This window comes from Ixodes scapularis, unplaced genomic scaffold (assembly GCF_016920785.2).
Source record: "Ixodes scapularis isolate PalLabHiFi unplaced genomic scaffold, ASM1692078v2 PGA_scaffold0__279_contigs__length_252992795, whole genome shotgun sequence".
In the NCBI taxonomy this organism is placed as follows: domain Eukaryota; kingdom Metazoa; phylum Arthropoda; class Arachnida; order Ixodida; family Ixodidae; genus Ixodes; species Ixodes scapularis.
In genome coordinates, this window is record NW_024609835.1 from 150,447,596 (window position 1) to 150,471,552 (window position 23,957).

Consider the following 23,957-nt stretch of genomic DNA (forward strand, 5'->3'; position numbering starts at 1 on the left):
TCGGACACTAACTTTGTATAAAAACATTTCTTTTCTCTAAATTACCAATATGCTTCTTCTACCTGGGAATCCGGTAATTCTAGACTACTCAATGCTTTAGAATCAGTCCAACATCGTTCTGTTCATTTAATTCCTGATAACAATCATCGCACTACCAGCGTAACCTCCATGAAAAGCACCCTATCATATCCTAACCTCGCTTTACGTCGAAACATAGCTCACGTGTGCCTCTTTCATAATATATTATACTAATTCATTACTTTGGCATCAACTGCTGAATAATCCGTTTACATTTCATCACGCGTGAATCATATATAAGGTACACATTCCAAAATGATAACACTAATCAATTTCAAAAGTCGGTCCTCCCAAAATCTTTTGTGTACTGGAACCACCTTCCAGCACCAAAAACCAAATTGTCACTGATCATCTATTTAAAACTGCCACCAATAATCTACACTGTTCCGTCTGATAATCAAAGTTTACTAACCTCGAATCCCCTCTGTAATGCCGACGGCCAGGAGGGTATTTCAAATAAATAAATAAATATATTTGGTGCGTCGAATTGCACTACCTTCGCGGGATCTTCGCGTAATAGTTTTGCCCGTAGTTGAACTTATGGATATGCTTTACATTGTAAAAATCGTACATCGCCGCAGCAAGAAGGAAGCAGTACGCAAGCACCACGAACTACCAGGCGGCGTTCCGAGTGCGACACTTGTCTTACGACATATTTCTTATCTTGTTAAATGTGTGCGGAAGATGACAATGATGTGTATGCAGAGACACACCTTCTTGATTGATAACGCTGAGAAAATAAATGTTTTCAGAGAAATCGGGTTCTGTGCATGTTATACAGCCTGGAACTTAGTCTGCCTCAACGGGCAACTTGTCTCCCAGCCGTAGATGGGCAATTTAACAAGTGTAGTACAACCGCTAGTCTGGGGTCTTTAACGTGCACCACGCAGTAGTGATACACGACCGCACCCCGGTACGATGCTCATCCAAATCGAAACAGGCAGGGGTGTGGATCGAACCCAGAATCCCTCGGTTTTGCTGCACGAGCTTTCGCTTCGCGTGCTGCGAGCTGGTACGCGCTAGACCACTCGGCCATCGATCCCCCATTCAAAGAAATCCACCTTCCGATTGTGCGCCAAACTTGCTTCCAAAAAAAAAAAATATATATATATATATATATATATATATATATATATTACGTTTTTTATTTTGCTTAATTGAAATTTAAAAAAGTTTCACATTTGATGCGTGCAATAAATCCTTGTTGGTCTTCGGAGCCAAGCAATATAGTTCCCACATATCGTATTTGCCATCGGTTACTCTTATAGCAGTAGTATGAAATTTGTACTTCTATTTGCTGGCCAAGTGTGTGTGTGTGGTCTTGCAGTGGAAACCTTTAACATTCCAAAGTAGCAGTGTGACTGTTTTGAAAAGCGTTCGATTTTTTTTACGAACGCAAGCATGGGAACATGCAAGAGCTTCTGTCGCGACATGTGGCGCCATCTCCGAATGAGAGCGTCAACTATATCTGTCTTTCCTGTTGAAGTTTTCTGTCGTTCCAGCAGGGGAGGCTTTCGGTTATTCGTTTTCCGTATTGACCTACCTTACCTGGAGCAAAGGCGGAAGCACATGAGCAAAACAAACTTGAGGAAATTGCACGGATTTCAAGACATGCGAAAATAGTTTCGTGTTATCTTCAAGAAACCAGTGTATTTACTGCGCAAAAATAGAAGACATGGTTTCGTTAAAATCATAATAAAATGTCGATGGGATAAATACTAGCCCTGGTTTGTTTAAAACGATGGTATGAAACTTTTCGTTCGTGTCCCAGAACTTGTGCAAATTCCGCATGTTTTCTTCTCTTACATTTGTCTCCGCCTTAAGATATACTTTCGGTATTTCGGGTGCGTACATAACTAGGACAACTAAGGTTTGACCGAGGGTAAAATTTTGTTGGTTCTTTTTTTATTGAGCTGTTAAACTGTTTTTGTACGTTTATTTTGACATATGCCCACTTCTGCTGGTGGACTTATAGTGATTTCGGAGTACCTTTTGTTTGCACGCTCAACCGCGAGCTAGCTACAGTCCTGGGTAGAATCGCGGTAATGTAACTCGTTACTTTTTTTGGTAAATTTGAACTGTAGCTCGATAAAGTTTTTTAATTAACTGTTACGATAACTTAAATACTGTTTCGGAAAATGTCATCTAAAAAGTCTCTGCAAAGATACAGATACTTTTTGTGAACAAGAGACCCTATTTTGTGAACTCTGCAGAGGATTCAACCATGTGCGCGGGTTGGAATCCACAATAGACGCGACAAAATAAAACAAGAACTGAAAACGTTTTTCGTCGAAGCAAAGTGCCGGCGCAGAGGGCAGTCGTTTCGCTGCTTCTGTTTTTCATTTTTCATCTCGCAGAAAAGCGCATTTAGCACTTCGATTAATTTTAACCTCTTTGTGCGTGGCTCTCTCGCGGAGACTTTGCCCTCTCCGGCCTCATCGAACACCCCCGCCCTTCAGTCAAGCGACAGAGCCAACTCGCGGAAACACGCGACGCGTAGGCTCCTAACGGTGAACAGTTTAGCGCCGAACTATACTCCGTGTCACTAGTTGCGTGCAGTACAGGCGAAAGAAACGCCAGGCGATGGAAAAAAGGGCGATCACTTGAAAGGCTGGGGAGGAGGTGAGAAACCTCCTCTCCACTCTAACATTCCTGGTGCTCTTCCTCTCCTACCCCGCCTTCCTAGAGCTCGCCCTTTCTCTCCTCCCCTGGTGTCGCTTTCACCTGCACTGCACGCAACTAGTGACACGGAGTATGGAGCCTCTGTCGTCGGTGCCGCAGAAGTCGCAGCCGAAAGCGAGTCGCCGCCAAACTCAATATCCGATGTTTTATTTCAGTGACAGTCCTTTCGGTTCAGTTAAAAATAACGGTTTTGTTGCGGTTTTAGGTTAGGGTTTGGTGGTTCGACACTCTGGTTAAAAGCTACGTGCTGATTGCGCATGATTACAACAGCCGCTTTGTTTCGTCTCGCGGCGACAGGAACGACACCTTGTCCGTCTACAGCTATTTAGTTTTGGTTGCTTCATTGAGAACGTGCCATTTGCATCCTCGAAGGAGCATAAGCCAGCGAGACAATCAAGCCGTTAGTCACCTCCAGTGCAATTTTGCTGTTTCAGGGGCCACTTCCCATGGGCAAGCGAATTGTGCCATGAGCCCGTAGACCCTAGATTAAAATCGACACAGCTCGCGTAAGAACCGAGCCATTCCATTCCCACACCATTCCGGGCAGAAGACATCTAATTGCATTCCCATTCCATTCCCCCCAGCCCTGCCACCATTCCCTTCCCCTTCCATTCCGGGGTTGCGAAAGTTCAGAATGATTCCGGAATAATTCCAACTCCGGAGTGGAAACTCCGCGACACTGGTTTCGTGTAAGCTATTGCATAAAACGACGTTTTTCGAAGTTTTTATTTTACCGAACTTCAACTGGTAGCGTATATGTACTTCTCACGCACTGAATATTTTATTTTCAGAATCTTTACTTACAAAAACTTGACTTAGCATGCGCGCATGATTCCTCTTAATAACAATAAAAGTGCGTTGCGATAAAAAAAAAGATTAACCAAACGGTGCAATGACGTATTGCGATGTATTCCATCAACCTGCAAATATCACCTACGCAAAGCAGGAAGCTGCTGTCCTATTCAAATTAATAATGTACCAATCTCGGTATTACACTCAGTTGCGAGAGACTGCAGGGCCATTTATTTACAGTATTTTTCTATGAAAGGTAATCATTTAAAAACAAAAACAAATATATAAATCGACATCAAGTGCTCATGTGGTATTTCGTTTGATGAAATAATGGTTGCGCTAGCATTTTAAGAGTTTGAGTTGTCCCACTTTCATATGGTTCTGTTAAAATAAGCAACCCAAAATGCTTCTAAGATTTTTTTTTCTTTTTTACGTTTCGTAGTGAACAATTGGGGAAACACGACAGTAGCGAAATTACGTTTCATTCTCCATTTTGAACTTGTAATACATTTCTGGAAGGTGTTGTATGCACATTAAACTTGCTTATATTTTATTATAATAATCTCTCGAGAGGGAGAGCAAGGTGGACAAAGGACAAACACAATCGTTCTTATCCAGCTCGCTTGCACCTTTGCAATAAGTGCATTATCGATATATTTTATATCGGATGAGGAAGTTCGAAGCCCGGGAACTTTCGATACGGACATTTACGAGCACCTCATGTCGCTGTGTGAACGCATGTACTGATCTTGAATAACATGCCACTTATGCTATAGGTATGCGGAGCTTTTTGCATTAAGACGTAAGTTCGTACCACCAATCGCACTTCCGATCTTTGTCGAATAATATACGGGAGTTTTCATCTCATTTTAAGCCCGGTTTTGAGGTAAATATTTTAATTTTTACCAAAAATGTATATGTTTTGGGTGCAGTCTTGAAATGAAAGAAAGTTAAGAACGTGCTAACAATAAGTTTGATGGATCTTGTTTTGTTTTTTTTTTGTTTTTTTTTCAAGTTATAGATGATTGAAGAGGCCAAGGCGGAAACTGACGTTTCTCCCAGCTGCGGGGTATCGCATGTTTGACCGCTTGCTATTTTCTCAATTCTCAAAATAAAGCTCTAGGACTTTTCTGTGACACTATGGAAATATATTTCATCATTGTTAAGAAATAAAAAAAAAAAACTTAATGTACAAGAAAACTTCAAAAAAATCCGGAACTGTTTTTGTTTTATATATCTGTTGACTAAGTTTGAGAAGTTCTTTCGAGTGACCTAATTAAAATATTTTTATTGCCTTCCCATCACAAAAAAACTCTTCTATCTCTTTAACCATGTTGATTTAACCTGAGACTGGGATAGAGGAGAAGCATCAAAACGTAGAAGGTACAGAAAATAGACAGGACGACGTCTCAAACTCAGCTGAGTTTGAGACGTCGTCCTCTCTATTTTCTGTCCCTTCTACGTTTTGATGCTTTTCCTCTACCCCAGTCTCAGGTTAAATCAACATGGTTAATATTCACCAGCTCGCCTGCACCCTTGCGATTTTTTCTAACTCTTCTCAATAAATACAAACTAAGTATTTATGTTTAAAATGAAAGTTGCTACATGCACTGGAATGAATGAATCTTTTCAAAATATAGCTAATTCGAACTTGATTTTCTAAAAAAAAATCCTTCATTTTTATTTTTTTATTTGCAGCAACGTATAATAGTACTTTATTACAACATATAAATATAATATATAGTATTCTGTTTATATGACCGCAATTGTCAGATGTGCGCTGAAAAACGGCAAGCTTGGAGTAATATATATTTTACTCAGCATTACGCACAATATCTCACATATTTCAGCTGAAATTTTAATTGAAGTATTATTATCAAGTAATTAACTATATCACCCCAATGTTGACCAGGATATGCACCTATGCCAGGAAGCAGTCAGACTGACTGACCAGACTCCAGATTTGATTGCGGTCATAGTAACAAATTGCTATACTGCCTGTATATATTTTCTGATAAATCATAATCACGCCTTGCCACTAATGAAACACAAAGCAAATCTTTTTTTTTATTCAATTATAAATTTTTTGGATGTTCGAAACATTCGTCCAACCTATAACGTTTTTTGTTTTGCTTTCTTTGTTTTTTTTTAGAAATATATTTTTAATATGTGTTGAGCTAAAAGAGCCGCGTTTGAGATTTCTGGTGATGTCAATATCATTAAAATATCTTAAGTCGGACACATTTAAAATCTTGCAAAAATTTTCCAAAGCTCATCAAAGGAAATTTGTTTGAATTATTCCAAAACATAAAAAAAAAATATATTTATAATTTTTAAGCATAATAAATCGATTTGTAGAGTATCGCGGACCAATCCTAGTTTTCTTTTCATGTTAAAAAAGAGCAAAGTGTCAAACATCCGATCACGGACAGGTGAAAGAAACGTCAATTTTCGCCTCAGCTGCTTCAAAGCTCAATCAACTTGAAAACAAGAAACTCCGTCAAGCTGGCCGTTTGCGCTCTCTTTGAGCGCTCCCAAAACATACGTGTGTATATATATATATATATATATATATATATATATATTTGTCAAAGTTAAACATTTCTTCTTAAAACCGCGCCTGAATTGAGATATAAACACCCAAATACCTTAGGCCTGAAATAGAGGGAAACCTTTCAGGGTAATGACGTCATCTTTTCCTCCTTCATTGCAAAGTGCCTAGCTGTTATTAACTCTGTGCGATTCTCTCTGATGTAAAATGCGAAACTTAAACGTTTCCCAAAGTAAGGCTGCATAGGAGCACATCACAATGACCAAGATTTAAAGGGCTCTTTTGCGTTCAGGCGCTCAACAGCAGAACAGTACTTTACACTGTTCGAATATTTATTATCAGGAATACACTTAACCAAAAAAAGTCATACCTACAAGTGGGCTTTACCAGGTGTGAGACACTAACAACAAACATTTTATATTTTTCCAGCTCATAGCCTCAAGACAACTATATATTTGCTGACGCCTCAATTTGCAATAGGGGGCCTACTTAAAGACAGAATATATAAGACAACGCATAACGCCCCACACCTTCCTGCCAACGATGTCTGCAGCAGTGTCTGCAAGACTGTAGAATGTAAGTCCCCTCCGGATCCATCTAACTTTGAAAACGCCTGTGCACCACATTACGAAAGGGGAAAGTAGCTGCTGGTGTGGCGCTGTTTTGCATAGGTCGAGAATCCCGGAAGCGGGGCTTGCCTCTTCCCGCTGCACCCGCCCTAAGTGTCGCTCTCGCCTTTCCTTTGCCTTTGCAGATCCGCCAACGTAGCAATGAGAACTTGGGTGCTGTGCCTGGTGGTGGGCCTCGTCTGCCTCATCGCCGTCTCGATCGCGACACTCATCCTCCAGCTTCCGCCGGACCTCTTCAACAGCACGAACGCAGATCCCGATGATGGTCCTCGGCTACAGTCCGACCAGGGCAAGCGGCAAGAGTTAAGCTTCGTGGGACTCAATGGTGACACCGTCGGAGCCATTGAGGAAGAAGGTGGCAACGTGGCCGTGCAGTCTTTACTGGATCCGCAGACGACACGCTTAAGTTCCGGCTCTTTGCCGGAGCGCGATTCGCCGGACAGCAAGGACTCGGGTCGGGACCGCTTCGGCAACCACAACAATCTAGAAACCAACTTGCAGGAACCGGCTGTCGTCGACATCATCTTACAGACCGGAGACGAACTCCTTCCACCGCCGCCGCCGAGCCTTCCAACGACGACGGAGGACGGCCGACCGTTAGTGTTTACGACAACGGGTAAAGTAGCGGGCTTCAAACGGGAAATCCTGGGAAAGAAATTGAACGTGTTTCTGGGGGTCCCCTATGCGACGCCTCCTGTAGGCGATCTCCGGTTTAGGAAGCCTCAGCCAATCCAGCCCTGGAGTGACGTCTACGACGCCTCGGATATGGGGCCTCCTTGTTTCCACATCACGTACTCGTCCTCTTGGAGTTGGGCTGCGAGCCGAAAAACTGAGAGCGAGGACTGCCTTCATCTAAATGTGTGGGCTCCTGAAGGCGCCTGCGACAACAGGACTAAGGCATCCACATTGAAGCCCGTCATCGTGTTCATTTACGGTGGAGGTTTTAACATTGGCGCTACCGACTGGGAGTTCTATGATGGGAGCGTGCTTGCAGCGTACGGGGACGTCGTCATGGCTTCCATGAACTATAGGCTAGGACCACTTGGCTTCCTGAACGCAGACAGCGAGGACATCCCCGGGAACATGGGACTCCTCGACCAGCACTTGGCGATTCGATGGCTCTACGAAAACGCGCCGTTGTTCTGCGGTAATCCGGCCCACATGGTTCTTGTGGGTGAAAGTGCGGGCGCCGTCTCGGCGGGATTGCATCTGGTTTCCCCGATGAGCCGACACATGGTAAAGAGAGTAGTTTTGCAGAGCGGCAGTCCCTTATGGGATACACCCGACAACACCGTCGGTGCCATAAAGAAGGCGACGGAGTTCGCGGAAATCTTCAAATGTTCCAACACGACACAAAACTTCCAAAACAGTTCGGATTTGGTAGTCCGTTGCTTACGCGAGCTAGACGCGCGGACGCTTTTCGAGAAAGCCGAGGAAACGCTCGGAAAGCGCGTGCTCACTTACCATCCTCGGTACGGAGATGAGTTCATGCCGCTCAATGCTCACGAAGCGCTCAAGAAGGGACTCTTCAAGGACTCGGATGTCTTGCTTGGAGTGAACAAAGATGAAGGCAGCATCTTCGTGGCCAACTCTTTACCTTACATTTTTCTAAACGGCCTAGCTCCGAACATTACAAAGGACGAGGCTGCATTTTACCTCATATTTTTCTTCCAGTACATTATACAAACCGGTACGCGTGACATACGGGACCATTACTTCAAGACCATCAAAGACAAGGACTACCCGGCAGTGAGGAACGCGTTCATCGAAGCCATCGGAGACTACCTCCAAATTTGTCCCACCACTTACTACGGAGAAACGTACTCCAGGTTCAACAACAGTGTCTACTATTACCACTTCACTCATCGGCCCAGCAACAGCTACTGGCCGGAGTGGCTGGGAACGGCACATTTCGACGAGGTGGAATTCATCTTTGGTGTTCCACTTAGGTTTCCAGAAAAATTTACAGCGGAAGAAGTAAACTTCTCCAAACAAATGATGGATATCTGGCTAACCTTCGCTAAAACGGGGTGAGTAAGCCGTTCTTATTTTTCAAACTCTTTAGCATAATAACAGTCTTAGGATTTTCACGAAAACTACCAAGTCGATTTTATAGCATCCATCTTAAAATTTTCTGCAACAAACTTTAACAAATTGACTCATGTTCATTTAATACCACAGCTAAGATAAACTTTCAATTTGAATCCTCTTGGCTAGAACACAAGACCTCTATACAGGGCATTGAGAAGGCCACTAGTCTCGTCTCACAATTTATCCACAGTTCACAGAGCCCGTTCAAATTAAAAAAAAAAAATTTGTTCGTAAGAAATTTTTTTTAAAGCTTGTTGTAATCAGCCAGATTGCGGCAATCAGTTATTCGTTTTGATGAGTACTAATTTTAGACTGGAAATGGGAGTGCGACATGGAAACTGATAAATTGCGCTTTTGTTGTATCCCGCGTTTTGAGCGAAGACTCGATTTTTTAGGCTTTCACCTTTATACATTGGTTGCTTTTTATGCTTATCACAAGCCCGTAAACTTACAACGTAAAAAAGGTTCCGTTTCATCAGCTACGTTAATCATGGAAGTAAAAAAAAAAGAAGAAGAAAAAAAAGGAGGAGAGTGGATTTTGCGAGCTCGGCAGAGATTTTCCACTGCTTGATCATGACATAAAAGTGAACCTATTCCAGAGGCTGAAGATGATCCTGCCGCTTTCCCGATCGCCTTCTTCCCAGTCCCTGTAGTATCTGGGCTAACATGAAAAAATGGGAAAAATGTTTTTCATTCCAGGAAACGCATTGAATTTCAAATGCAAATCTAAGTTCGGCGAGCACGACACGTGTTATCGCATGCGTGCAACTTCGGTTTTCCTCGCTCCTTCATTTCACGTAAACGTTTGCATCGCGCATGTAATCGATAGAGTCACTGTGAGCAAGCTATTGTCTTAGTGATTTTCCCATAAGCCCTGCAAGTTTCGAGCTGAAACAGCTCTGTTGTGTTGCAAAATATAAATGAACAATAATTCTCAAAATTACAAACATATTGTGAACACTATATATGCCTCTTCGAGTAAGCCGATTGATGAAAACTAAGATATCATCACGATTGGTTGTCTGAGTTCACTCTTTACGGGAACACATCGGTCTACGCTGAGCAAAACATCCGGCATGCATCCGTACATAGTAAATACAGGTCAACAAAAATTAATTTTTATAACGAAATTAGAATGTGTCCACTTTGTTATGTAAGATTTTTGTAAATGAGCAAAGGTTTAAGTTACATGTAACTGACTTCCTAACTGTTAATTGATCCATAATCAAATGTTAATTTTCTATGTTGTGAACCTTTGTTGTGAACCTTTGTTGTGAACCAAGCACAAATTGTTAATATCTCTTATTCTAATTTAATTCCTCTACCAAGGAGGTGTTCCCAGCAGGAGCCTCAGCTGCGCGAAATTTCATTCACAGACGGTCCAGTACAATATAATAAAATACTCAATGTGGTCGAGATAAGTGAACTGGGACTTTACATTCCAAAAGAAAGGAAGAAAAACAAACAGACATTATTGTTGGTGCATGAATATTTACAGTAGAAGAGCAGCGTAATTTGTGCGTCCTGAGCGCCATAGCTCAATTGTTTAAGATAAGGCCTCCGTTTACGCGACGATGAGCACTCCAGAGAAAATATAGTAAGGGTGCGGGCGAGCTGGTGAATGTTAACCATGATGAATAAACCTGAGGCTGGGGCAGAAATGAACATACAAGTCGAAGTAGCAGAAAAGGACAGGACGACGACGTCCTGTCCTTTTCTGTTCCTTCAAATTGTATGTTCATTTCAGATCCATTCTCAGGTTTATTCAACATGGTTAGCATTCCACTTTTTTAAGAGTAACTCCCGTCAAAAGTTGAACAAAAATAAATGACTGATATCTATTTATGGAGGCTAAATACGAGCACTGCCAAAACACTAGGCTAATTGGAAAGCGCGATCCACTCTAAAACTGATATTTAAAATGCTACCACCAGCTTCTCAGCGAGCATTCAGCGGGGTGGCTGTTTTGCAAGCAACCTCGTGCCCCGTGGTTATGCTCGTACTAAAAAAGGTTTTCTGTTGCGTTTTCAGCCGCCACAGCGGATGATTTATGCTTGTTATGTTATGTTTTAGTGGCCGTAGTTTGTGAGTGCATCACGCGATCGCGCACAAAAGAGAGTTTTAAGCCTTGTTCAGACAGTTTCGTTTGACTGCGTTTGACTGCGAGAAACCAGGACATCCCTGCTGCTTATATCGTGTGCCAAAATGATTCCTTGAATTGGATTCCATACTTCATACGAAGCACAGATGTGCCGGTGACTCGCTTTCAGTTCTCGACGCAACGCAGTCAAACGCACTCAAATGCAAGTGTCTGAACCGGCTTTTCGTAGATCATACGCTGCGGAGAGCAGTCGCAGCAGGCGCGTGCTCGATCCATGCTTCAAAGTGACGGCACGAGCTCCCGCCAGCAAAGCGTAGCTAGCTCTAGAATACCATTGACTCCCTGCTCGCTCAAGCGCGTCATGGTGCCAAGGTGGCACCCACGGGCGGCCATAGTTAGTTTGTTGATACTCAGCGCGAGCTTACAAATAGTTTTCCCAACCTGCATTGCACACCACCAGTATAGTACTTCTATTCAGAACCTAAGTGGAGCACGCTGTGAGCTTGTGCTGAGCTTGCGTCACCGTGGCCTGCGTTTATTGTGGCGAACTCGCTTTTCGGCCCGCAACTTTATGAATCTGTATTTATATTTGTTACAGGTGTTTGATATTTACAAAGTAAAGCAGTAAAATAGCCGTAGCACCTTACCTGACAGGTCGAAACTGCTCTTGCGACGAGGTCAATCGTAGTACGCTTTGCGGTACCGCGGTACGAACTGCGTCACGCGATGGCCATGCAGCTGATCATAAGGGTTGCCATCATGCTCGAGCCGGTAGTTTCGGTTTCGCCATAGGCCCCCGAAAGAAAACTTTAATATGAGGTATCTACAAAGCTACACAAGGCAGGGACGCTTACACCACTAAAAAAAGTCATAACGCTAAAATCGAGAAAACGTACCGGAATGGCCCATTCCAATACGATAGTATTGCTTTCGGTATTTTAACCTTGAATCTCTATTGCGCATTACGCCTTAGTCATTAGACGAATGTACACCAAACGTCGGTGCATAGCGAAACCGGCAGAAGTAGGAATTGGAAACATGGCGTCAGAGTCTGCATCCAGCGCTTTCGATCCCAAAACCTGTCACTCTTTTGGGGAACATAAAACAGGAAGATCACGTAGGATACAATGTCGCAGGAAAAACTATTCCAGCTCATTACCTACACCTTATACGTCTGGTAAACTGCCTCAACACAGCCGCATGAGCAAGGAACAAAATGACTATAAAGCGTGCAACATTTCAAAGTTAGCGGAGGACACGTATGTACTCAATTGCTTAGCGAGGATGCTGACAAGTGGTCGGAGAACTTGGGTCCTTGCCCTGGTAGCAGTGACATCGGTCTTGGTCTGGTCAAAGTTACACCGGCGTTCTTCTTTTTTTAATGTTTTGTTTCCCTTTACTGACAATGCAGCTTCGATTTGTCGGGTCTTCCCACAAGAAAACGAACTATATTGTGCTGCAAGTTGAGAAAGTTAGGACAGGAATGCTGGAGGGGAGGCGATGCCCCTCGCCTGGTCTCCGACGTTCGCTCTGCTGAATGGGGAAAGAGTGGAGGGCTTCGGCAGGAGGAGCCTGTCCTGCTTTTCTTAACCAGCAACGGGCACGTGCAGTAGTAGTCAATGAAGTTTGTGTCGCCAACCTTTTGACTAATACTGATAGCAAATTTTAAGGTAACTTAGGATCAGTCGCATTTCTTTAGCTATTAAGATTTGCAGGTGGTTAGCAAGTTTGCATTTTCTGTAGCGTTCGTAAATGTTTGGTGTGATCGAAGCTGAATGCAACAGGCACCAAACTCTTTTGCTGATGGCCATGACAATAGCGATTGAATTATCCATACAAAATAAGGGGCTAGGAAACATAGTGCATTACTTACGATTCACGGTATAGAAACGAAGCGCTATCCCACGAAATTTAACTACGAACTACGACCGCGTGCTTGAAACTTCGAACCGCGTCTTCCGGGAAGTATACGCCGGCATCTCCCACGCATGGATATCTACTTAGCGCGTATTCGCCACCACCTCAAACAGCGGGGGCAGCACTTTCCTCTTCCGTGGTTGCGGCGAGCCATACGTCGGATTTGGCAAATTTGCATTTCGCACCTCGATGCCGAAATTTTGGCACGACATAGAGATATCTCCGGTGTACACTAAAAATAAATTCACGAAAGCGACCTAGCGCGAGGAAGTGCTGAAATGACCCGGTTTGAAAGCTTCTCGTGTTTTCCCATATCAGTGACGGATGTCCACTTCGTCTTTCGCACCCTTCTCTCTGTCGCTCTTTTTTTTTTCTTTCTACGTTGGGAATGTTGCACTGCTTTGGGGGAGGCCAGTCTAAAAGACAGCACACACAAAGAAAAAATAAAGCTGTCCAAGAAAACAAATTTACGAAAGCAAGAATGAAGAAAAAAAATCGGACAACACACGAGAATGAAGGCGGAAGGGCGACCGTTATATAATACTTGCGCTATGCAGAAGAAAGCAAAGTGGGAACTGGTTTGGGCATTGGGGGGGGGGGGGGGGGGAACGAAGCGGCGAATAAAGAAGGAGACACACGCTGCACTTCGTTTCACCTTACGATGGACCGCAGCGGACGCTGCGAGCCATCTCAGCCAATCTAAGGCTGCAAACATATCACGTGACCTCGCGCCTCGCTGGACCCCGAGGGAAGGCCATGTCCCACTCACTCTGCGTTTGAGTGGCTAGGATCGCTCGTAGCGTCCGCTGCGGTTCATAGTAAGATGTGAGCAGGCGGCGGACCAGGAAACCCGAATCAGCCTTGCTTCCGGTCGTTGGCGAAAGTACCGCGGGGCATGCGCGTCTTTGCTGCGAGTGTTGCGTGGACAGTCAATGAAGCGAGGCATGGAAGGGCGTTAAAATATGAGGACGAACAAGGCGTGTTGTTTCTTCGATCAAGTCGAGATCGGAACTAAGGGATCGCAGCATTCGAGGTGCTCGACTTTCTTGCACGCCCATCCTGTAGCATGGAGGACGTCAAGTTGAGGAAGTGAAACTATTGGTCCTGTCTGCTCCAGATGCTGCGTATATATTACGTCGTTTGTCTGCGATTCAGGCAAGGTTATGAGATCAAGGGACCGTTTCACGTGGATGGCAGTAAAAAAACACAAGGCGTCACCTGCCTGAAGCAAAGGTGGCGTTATGATTGTCATTAAAGTGAAAATGTTGTCAGGTTAAGCTTGGAGTCTGGTGGCCAGTCGTCATATCCACGCCAACAAAACATGCCATAAGTTGTCTGAATGTTGGGCGCACGCGTCTTCGTAGGTTCGACAACATTGCCAGGAAGCCTTTTTTTTAATATATATAAAGTCGATTCTTTAGAGAAAGGGCCAAATTCCTTGGTATGCGGTTTACACAGCTGAAGTTAACACGCGGCTTATTAATGCATGAGAGCTCTCTCTAGCCATACGTACAACAAAGTAGTAGTTAATTCCCGATGCGTACTACCAACAATATGTCCTTGGTTGCCATGTCGTGATTCATAATCAGGCAAGATATTCGAGGACGATATCAAGACAAGGCATTCGAGGTATCACTCCCGAACACCTTGTCACGATTTATGTTCAATTCTAAATCAATTCCCTATTTCTTGCCCTGTCTTGCACTGCGGCCAAAACGCTGCACACAGTTACACTGCCGTGTTTACATGTAGCGGGACTGATGGCCCGCTAAATTTAGCCAACGGTGTTCACGTGACATTGCGACGTCGCGTGAGGCCGTGTCATCGCGACAACACGCGGCACCATGACGTCACGTGACACGATATTCCCTCTAAATTTAGCGGAAAATTTTCTCGGTTAACTTTAACGAACAATGACGCACACAAAACACACGCGGGCTCCGCTGCGAAGCGTAAACTATTGCCGAGTTTCAGAATAGCGTACGTGAGTAAATAGCGTCATCGCCACTGTGCACGCAAGGAGCCCAAACGGCGTCTTGAATCGGCGCGTAGCGACGACGTGCATACGCAGTGTTCAGCACGCCAACGCACGGCGCTTGCGTTTGCTCCTATACGCCGTTAAAACGCTCTATTATAGCCTTTGTGAATGTCTCGGTACGCCGCGAACAAAGTCGAAGGTGGTCGGCGACGTGCCCGCGGGTACTGAACACCGCACGTCGGGACGCGGTCTCTGGTTGCCCAGGAAGCCTCCGTCCTTAAACGGGACGCAGTGGCCGCTCTTCTCCGAGCTGAACCCGGTCCACATGGAGCTGAACCCGAAGCGTTTCCGGTTGGGCAAGGGGCTGCACGCCGAGCACTGCCGCTTCTGGAAAAAGTACATCCTCAAGTGAACACCTTGGAGCATCCTGGGCGGCCTGGTCGAAAGGTTGGTTGGGTCATGGGACACCCGGATCCTCACGGAACTGGACGAGACGGGTCAAACACGTTTACCACAAAGAGTCATACTCAATGCATAATGAGAGTACTGGAACTGACAGGTTGAGAACTGCGGGGAGGTCTTTGACCCGCCCCGCCTCCAGCGCGAGATTCCTTGGATATAACGCTTGAGCGTCGCGAGAGCTTCGGGCGCGCAGCCGAATTACGGCGGAGAGAAGCGAGCGCGTGTTGGAGAATGCCGTTCTCATTCTTACAGGAACTCCATACCAGTAGACGTTAAATTATCCGAGCAGCGAAGAGTACGCTGATAAACGAGACAAAGGCCCCTGCCTTTGTCTGCACCGTAGACATTGGTGGGTTCGAGTGTAGTTACACGCACTTCACGTGCTTGTGTCTGCCAACGTTACTATACTTTGTCTCATCCTTCGAGGGACTAAACGCCAAAGCCACGGGCCGCCAAGTCCAATCCCGTTCCGCGCTAAACTAGAGAGTTTTAGTAGATCGTTCCGATACCTCCGATAGCCCCGATACCGATATCGGAGTCATGGGAACGATCTACTAAAACTCTCTACCATGACACGCTTAGGGGTGGACGAATAATGCTCGAATCCAAAAGCGCTGCATCATTTCTATAGCTTCGACGCTGCAAGGAGCCTATATGTAGTGGCTTTCTTTGCGATGTAAAATTGTTGAGTCACCCATTTCTCTGATTCGAACCACTGTCCACCCGGCCCCTTATCAGTAATCCGAGACGCGGGCACCGATACGTGCATCGAAGCGAAATACCGCACAATTTCTGAGTGGCTCGTGACTGGATCTGGCGGTCCGCAGCTTTTGCCTTTAGTCCATCGTAGGGTGAGACGAAGTATAGACTTGAAAAAATACAAAAACAAATGAGCGTGACATTTTTACGCGAATTCGTTAGTACCTATTTTTATCCTCAAATCTTGCATGCTAAGGACATTCTATATATGATGTAGCGCAACGAGGTTTCCTTCTCTTCCTCTGGACATATCCTCCTGTCCCAGCAGCTCCGCCATTACTGAGCAGACTACATTAATTTTCACCTTAAAAAACGTAAACAAAACTCATGCTTTTCACGGAGTATTATTACTTTTCCCCGTTATGAATATAATTAAGGTATATGTGAGTGCATTCTAGACTAGATATATGTTATCTTATCAAGACGTACACGCTTCAAACGCCAAAAGCATCGCTCCTACCAAATCCCGTAAGAACTACTTCACGCATCGTATAAACAATGCGCAAAACTTCCTTGTCTTTTTTCTTGAAGTGGAAACGAGTATAGAGCGGCCGCGACGGCTACCCCGGTGCCTCGACCCGTACTACCCGCAACGATGGACGAGAGCGTGCGTCGGATTGAAGACATGTGCTATTGGATTCTACGGCAGCGACAGTTATGCGTTCCGCCGAGTAAAGTATACGGTTGGCGTACAGTTATTTAAGCTCACGAGTGAGCGAGAGTTCCTCGGACGAGTAATGTAATTGCAAGCAGAGCTGGCGTCGCTTGTACTTGAGAACAGATAGTCGTGTGAGTCGTGTCCCGCAATTAAAAAGAAATACTGAAGGTCAATGTAGTACCAATCTTTTTTTTGGCCTTTGACACGCCGATATTTCGTTTACTCGTTCGTTGTACAAAGTTCCAAGAACGGGCCATTGAGAGAAAACTGTACCCTGTGCATATGAAAATCTTGACCGAAAATAATGTATTCGTAGAACTGGCATCACCTGAGGTAGTTAATAATTAATATAAAAAGGCTGCGCGATGTATTTACACGCAAAAAATTTAGAAGATGTTAATCACTGCTAATTTGTTTTTTTGTTGTCATAGATTGTAAAGGCTTAATTTACCCGTGACAAATGTGCGAAAACATACAACACTACTGTGCAACCATGCCTGAGCGCGCCAAACACTTACGGCCTTACGCTGTTGGTCACTGACGTGGTGAATACCGCAATGAAGTCGTCATAAGTCAAGAGCGACGTTTTATTTAATAATGCAAATCAGTCAACAACGAACGCATTTTTTTTTATAATTACACGAGACAAAGAATAGGTAATACAAAGACCTTGTAATAAAGCAATAATTGAACATTGGTCACGCAATATTGCGGTGTTTCTGCTTCCAGACGTCTTTCAAGCTATTCGCTCTCATCCTACTTCGCCGCTAAGTTTCTTCAGAAAAAAAGCAATATATATATATATAGATATAGAGAGAGAGCTCCCAAAAACAACACGATTGTTTTGTTTAACGGCAGCTGGAAATGAACGGACAGTAAATAACACAGCACCAAGCTTGCGTTGCAAAAATAAAAACAATACTGACCCACACTGGCAGCTACAGACTCACTGTACGAAGCGGGGCAGAGAGCCTCGCCCTTGCTGAGTCAAGGCGACGGATCTGAGCAGCAAAACCCCGCCCGCGGGCTTATGGGAAGGGTTGTGGTTACGTGTCAAACGCGATCCAATTGTAGAGCGGAGGGAGAGGCTGTGAGAGAGAAAGAGAGAGGGGGGGGGGGGGGGAGGGACGACGAGGAAAATCCTTCTTCCCTGCCCAGACAATAGATGGCGCTACCTTCAGTATACACGATACTGAATTTATCCAGGTAAGCCGAGTGAGTGCATGACGTAGAACAGCATTCTCTTCGGTGCTTGAGTAATTGGAAGAAAAGAAGTTGAATTATCGCTTTCAGTTAACATTACGAGTTTACTAAAGGGAAGTATTTTGTAAGGCCCCTTGATGGCGGCTTCTTCTCTGACTACAGGTAAAGTGGAACGACGTTACTTTGTCAGCGATGGCCTTCCTTCGTGATCAGCTAACTGTATGGTCATTGGCTAGAGGCTTCTGGTCTTCCATATCGTCGTTTACTCGAGTAAATAATGCACTACAAATAGTAAAAGGTGAAAATGGTTCAGTACCTTTTATTTTATTGGTTTCTCAGACACTCTTTAAGAACTAGTGCGAGTGCCCATACGGGTCACGCGTAAGAGTTTTTATTATTGTTCGAGTAAACAAGGTGTTCCCATGAATATACAGTCATCAATGAGTCGTTTCGAAAACCGCCAGTGACGGTAAAACTCGGATTACATAAGGAAATATTTTGTGCGTAGCGAGCAGGCAAAAAGCCAAGCCATGTGCACAATAATGTATGGCTGGCGAATACCGGTGGGCGTGATGAAATTTCATGCCACGTGACAAGCACTACGCGGTGAGAAAGAAATGCCCTGACATATTGCTGCCGATACGTATCTTTGCTCGACTCTATATATAAGTGAAATCAACCGCGTCCGTGTACTTTGGCAGCTGCATGCAAAGTTACGGTTGGTGAAACACGCACTAGGCAAACATTAAAAGAAAAAGGACGGGCAACACCCGAGAGTTACGTCTGCAAAAGTAATTTATAAAGACGTATCAAGGACGCTGAATGTTTCTGCTCTTGAGTTTGAGCGGTGAAACACTGGTTTCCCTTTGCTCAATTCGAAAAAGTTATAGGTTCGAATCCGCTTCACGATAGATTTCTCTATGACTTTAGGATTTATTTGGCGTTTATAGGTTAGTTCCATGGTACATTCGCAATATTTAAGAAGCGACACGTTCGGACAAAAGTTTTATATGACTCCCTTGTTCCTGTAATGTTTCCCCCTAATGACGGTGCTTCGCAATTCCAAGAAAATGTATCGTTAGCTGTCGCTGCCCCTGCGCCGATAAAATGCTAATTATGTGACAGGATAACATTTCGGATACTTGATGCCACAACAGAGGTTGTTTTGCTCGTTTCACCACACGTGACCGCACTGTGTGCTGATCCCCTTCAAGACACTTCGCACACACTCCTCTCGAGCGTTTTCTGACTGATGGCAAATCCGCCCTGGCGATCTTCCTACTGAACCGTAGACGGATGACTTGCGACTAAGTGGCAGACAGATAACCAGTCCCACCTACTAGTCAAGACCTGCGCATCACGTCATAGTGGGTGTGTCCCCGACCCGCCTCAAGCGGCAAACGCTCTGAAGCTCGACAACAGCATACCCACAAAACGGCAGACGCGTGCGTCAGCCGCTTTGGTGCGAGACGCTGCTTTTTAGGACGGTCATGACGCAGAATTAAAATGCGAAGTAAAAATACTCGTTTTGGTACGCCAGGTGCACCGCAAAACTTGAGAGCTATTTGCCTTTCATGGTGAAATGATGTTAACAATAGACAAACTTGATGCGAGCCGAACGCCCGATTGCCTCCAGCCAAATGGCTCGCAAAAGCGATAGCAAACGACAAAAAGTTTGTTGGAAATGGGAAGCGCTGTCCTTAGGTTGATATTACAAGCATATATTTGGAGTCACGTAAGGTGTGTCTCGACGCGGTACAGTGTTAAAATAATGGGAATGTATCATACGATTTATAAAGAGACGGGAGGTAATAAAAATATTTGAACAGACACTGCAATGAAAAAAAAAACACGTTTTTGTTTAAGCTTATTTTGGACAGGCACTTTCTGTTCTACAGCGAAGCTGTATATGACTCGTTGGTCGGGAAATTTGTGTCCGTCGACAGAACAGTAGTCGACAGAAAACCATCGCGCGCTCCTTATCACCGGTGGCCCGCGCCTTATCTCCTATCATGTGGTTTTGACACTTGTTTCAATAAGAAAACTACAAAGCAAGTGTCAAATTCAAGTGATAGATGATAAGCACGTAGCGCTCCCCGCATGCGTTTCTCGGTGAAGATTGCGGTTGCATAAGCTGTCACGGCAATGGAAACGTACGAAGTGTTTCACATATAAAAAACGTGTTGGTACAGTGCGTTTACTTTTCTTTCGTAAACCATTTGGTCAGACCCTTTTCAGTTTACAAACATGAACACGACTTCCGGTCGCACCGTCTTTGCAAGCCTTTTGGGCTTGTTTATGTCACCAGTGCTAGAAAGCATAAATGCTGTATAGACAACAAAGTTGGAGATTTAAAGTACAATATAGCATCTTGGAGGGTGCAAGTTGGTATACAAAAGTACTCGAAACATTTTAACAGATCTCGCATTCCCTTGTTCTTTTGGCGTTCACCTGGAGAATTGGTTTTTAAACGTTTCATCTACATGTCAAGGAGAGGTGTTAAGGTTGCCTTTGTTCATTTTCTTTATAAACCGGAAGTTCTCTGGGACGTCAAAGACTGGAGCACCACCTGGTGGCGTTTGCCATAAAAAGGGTCTTCTATAGGGTGTTTTCAGATAAGTTCGGCCGACCACATCCTGTGACCTTTTTAATTCTCACGAAAAAAAATATCTTCTAGACTCAATGCCCATCGGAACAGAATCAAAAATTGTTTTGCGAAAAAAATGATTGTCTTTGAGGAAAACAAGTAGAAGCACACACTCAGTGCGAAGCGCTTTTCGCGAATTGCGCAAAGTTGGCATTTCGGGCGCCTCTCGTAAAAAAATTGTCATAGCTACAGGTGTAGAGATATTTACTCACAAACTGCGTATAATCGTCGATACTTATTGACCGCAATAACACTTACATTTTTTTTTTCTCCTTTGCCAGCGTGTTGTCCTGTCTTGTTAACACTGACGCTAAATATTGTTGTCCTGGGTAGCGGAAGCAATTTATAAGAGATACTCAAATGGGGACATTTTAATAATTATCAGTTATTTTGAAACTCAATTAAAAAAAAGGCCATCTCCGATCTTTTTTCTTAAACTCTTCAACATGAAGGCCAATGATAGACACTAACAAAATTTGCAAAAACCTGTTCCATTATTTTTTGTTGATTTGAAGTTATAAAGCTAGAAATATGACCAAATTAAGGCTACCGCTGTACCGTGAATGGGGCATGTAGTAGACTAGATACCCATAGATGACAAATTCATTATTTTTACAATGTGTGAAAATGCTCGAGGCTGGTAAGAAAAAAAAAGCAAATTGAAGGCACATAGGCAGACTGTGATTTTAAAGTAAAAATTCTTAGTGCGTTTCTGTATAAGAGTCGCAAAAAATGCACGCGGTCCGGAGCAATCGAATGGCACTCTCATGTCGCATGCTTCGCAGGGCCTGTTTTCAATAGCCGGCGTGCAGGATCTCTCTGCACGCCACGTATAGACCGACACGCGGGCTTGACGTCACGGAGCTGCGGCGGCGCTACGATCGCGCCGGAGCCGGGTGGTGTGGGCAGATGCTGAATGCGTAGACAGCCATTGTCGGGTTGCTGGAGCAACCCGACGATGGCGGTTTACGCATTCAGCATCTTTGATACATCTATATAAATTATATTAGCAGGAGTAATCCTCCATTATTGTCGACCTTTTCTTCTCTTTTAAATAGGACGACCTTCGCCTATCTTATTTTTGCATGCAGCCCCTAAAGTACACGGACGCGGTTTATTTAACTTTTATTTTAAGCCTCTTCATCCTTTTTCTCCGAACTGAGTCGCATTTCTGAGATCGAGACGACGACCGATATCGCCAAACATTTGTCAGTCGGTCTAGGTATTTCTACCCCCCACGTAGAGCTCTGCTTGAGGCGAATTAGCGGCGTTTCGAAGGCACGCTTTTGGGAAAGGCTGTTTGTTGTTCGCTCCCGTCTCTCGTGTTGTAAAGATGGGTCCCAGTCGGCGAGCTTCTTCGCGGTCTGTTTGCGCAACTGCAGCGCCACGTGTAACCCTTTCTCCGGCTCGAAAATTGTTTGACTGTGCCAATATGTTTTTGCGGTCAGTGTACATTGAGAAACGTATATTAATCACGACGTCTAAAATACTGATATAAATACCGAAATTTCAACATATGGACAGTTTCTTTTAACCACCAATGCCTTATTGAACTCATGAGCTTGTAAAAATGCACCGAGTACTTCGTGGCCGTCGGCAGTTCCAGTTTTCGGGAAGTTGAAGTCAGACTACCGATCTAGTCTAATGCAATATGATTGTTCAGGTTCTCCATATAAGCTAAAAGCAGTACGGTGGAGCGATCCTATGCTAGAGAGTGTCCTGGCAAGAGGCGAAAGGATTCACATTTTTGGGGACCGTTCCGATGCCTCAGAGGTCTGGGAGAGTAAAACAGGTAAACATCTTGGGAAAGAACAGCGGCAAAAAACTTCGACAGTGGTAGAAAAACACACACGACAGGACGGCGCTGATCAGCGCCGTCCTGTCGTGTGCGTTTTTCTTTCCTTGTTCAAGTTTTTTTGCCGCGGTTCCTTCCCAAAATGCTCACTTCAATCCAACTAGCCCAAATCGTCTCATTGTTGCAAAACAGGTAAACTTGATTATTTGGGTCAACTTTTAAACAAGCTGGGCTTAAACGATTTTAGTCTTGTAAAGAAAACAAATTTACTGCCCGCTAAAACTACACAACCTAAAGACCATTCCACCAATCGCTTTGTCGATTGGACAGCGGAATGCGATCTGAGCATACGCAATATCATAGCCTCCTCTATACTGACAAAGCCGGGCAGATCGCCATGAGACGCGGCCGTCAAAAGTGAAAAGGTAGAGCGGCAGACAACGGATGAGAAGAGAGTCATGTAACGGGCGCCCCGCTGCGGCGAGACGCCCAAACACTCTTCTCCCGGGCGATGGATCTGGTAGCGCTCACAACCAGCTTCCCCGAGAAGTGCCCTGTGCTACCAGATCCTCGCCCTCCAAATCTGCGACCGGGCACTCTATGGCTCCGTTGTCGAACTACCAGGCTTTGTCAGTATAGACGCTTTAAACATGCGCCAAATTGTGCCGCCATTGTCGATCTTCTTTCGTCTTACGGAGATGCCCAGCCACTGAAGCGGGCGTTGACGACCTCCACAAGGGCCTATGCTAGGGAGAAGGACAAAATAGCACCTAAAGTGACAATAATCTGTCCTGCTGTGCAATGATGAAGTGAAGTGAGCGGAATAAGAGGACACAAAAACTGAAGGTCAGCTATGGTGACGCCCATGCACAGCTCCCTGAAAGCGTTTATAGAGGAGGCTATGGCAGTACCCCCTTTTTCGCAACATCAGATTCCGCTCGTGCGCCTCTAATCCCAGCGATTCAGAATGTTCTCCCTCGTTGTTAATAAGTTCGAAATAAGCACGCGAAGATTGATTGATTAATTGATTTGGTATTTGCAAAAAAAACAAAAAGCGGTTTGGTGAAATTACAAGAATCAAGAATAAAAACACATAGGGACAAGGACAGCTAGACAGCACAGTTATGAAGGAACTGTGCTGTCTATCCTTGCCCCTAAGCGTTTATATAGTTTCTTTGATTTCTATTTGTACAACGTCGTCTTAAATGATAGAGCGCTAACTAAGAGAGGTATAGTATCGCACGTGTAGGACAAATAGGAGAAAGCGGATACAGACAGCTCAAAGTCGTAATGCAGTCCCGTCCATCGATCTTATCTCGCAGACGCTGCTCCACTCCACCAAGTTCGGTCACCCCATCAGCTACGCGAAAGAACGTCGACTCCCGGAGGTGCCAGAAGGAGCAACGCAGGGTGCTGAAAGACGCCCTTCTCACTGCAACGAGCTTTTGGGCTCCAGAGAACGGCGACTTCATGAAACACAAGGACAGCCGATCCCGTCCAAAGGCGGTGAAGCGTCCCAAGCGTGCACGGAGAGACATGGTTCGCGGTCGTCATCATCATTCATTCAGTGACCGGCAAAAGACAATCGCAGTGCACGTTTGCTCGCCCGCCAGC

At 44.6% G+C, this 23,957-nt stretch overlaps 1 protein-coding gene across 1 annotated transcript; it reads left to right on the forward strand.

Annotated features, from left to right (window-relative positions):
* Window positions 1-6,873: 6,873 nt before the first annotated feature.
* Window positions 6,874-23,696, forward strand: LOC8037914 (acetylcholinesterase-1-like). Its single transcript, XM_029991993.4, has 3 exons — window positions 6,874-8,762; window positions 15,084-15,266; window positions 23,666-23,696. The coding sequence occupies exons 1-2, from the start codon at window positions 6,874-6,876 to the stop codon at window positions 15,229-15,231; spliced, it is 2,037 nt and encodes a 678-aa protein (XP_029847853.3). The 3' UTR covers window positions 15,232-15,266; window positions 23,666-23,696.
* The last annotated feature ends 261 nt before the right edge of the window (window positions 23,697-23,957 follow it).

Bases quoted from the DNA above. Each gene is read 5' to 3' on its own strand.
- LOC8037914 (XM_029991993.4), top strand. From the start codon at position 6,874: ATGAGAACTTGGGTGCTGTGCCTGGTGGTGGGCCTCGTCTGCCTCATC. The intron at 8,763-15,083 runs GTGAGTAAGCCG...CTGGTTGCCCAG, and splicing joins CTAACCTTCGCTAAAACGGG to GAAGCCTCCGTCCTTAAACG.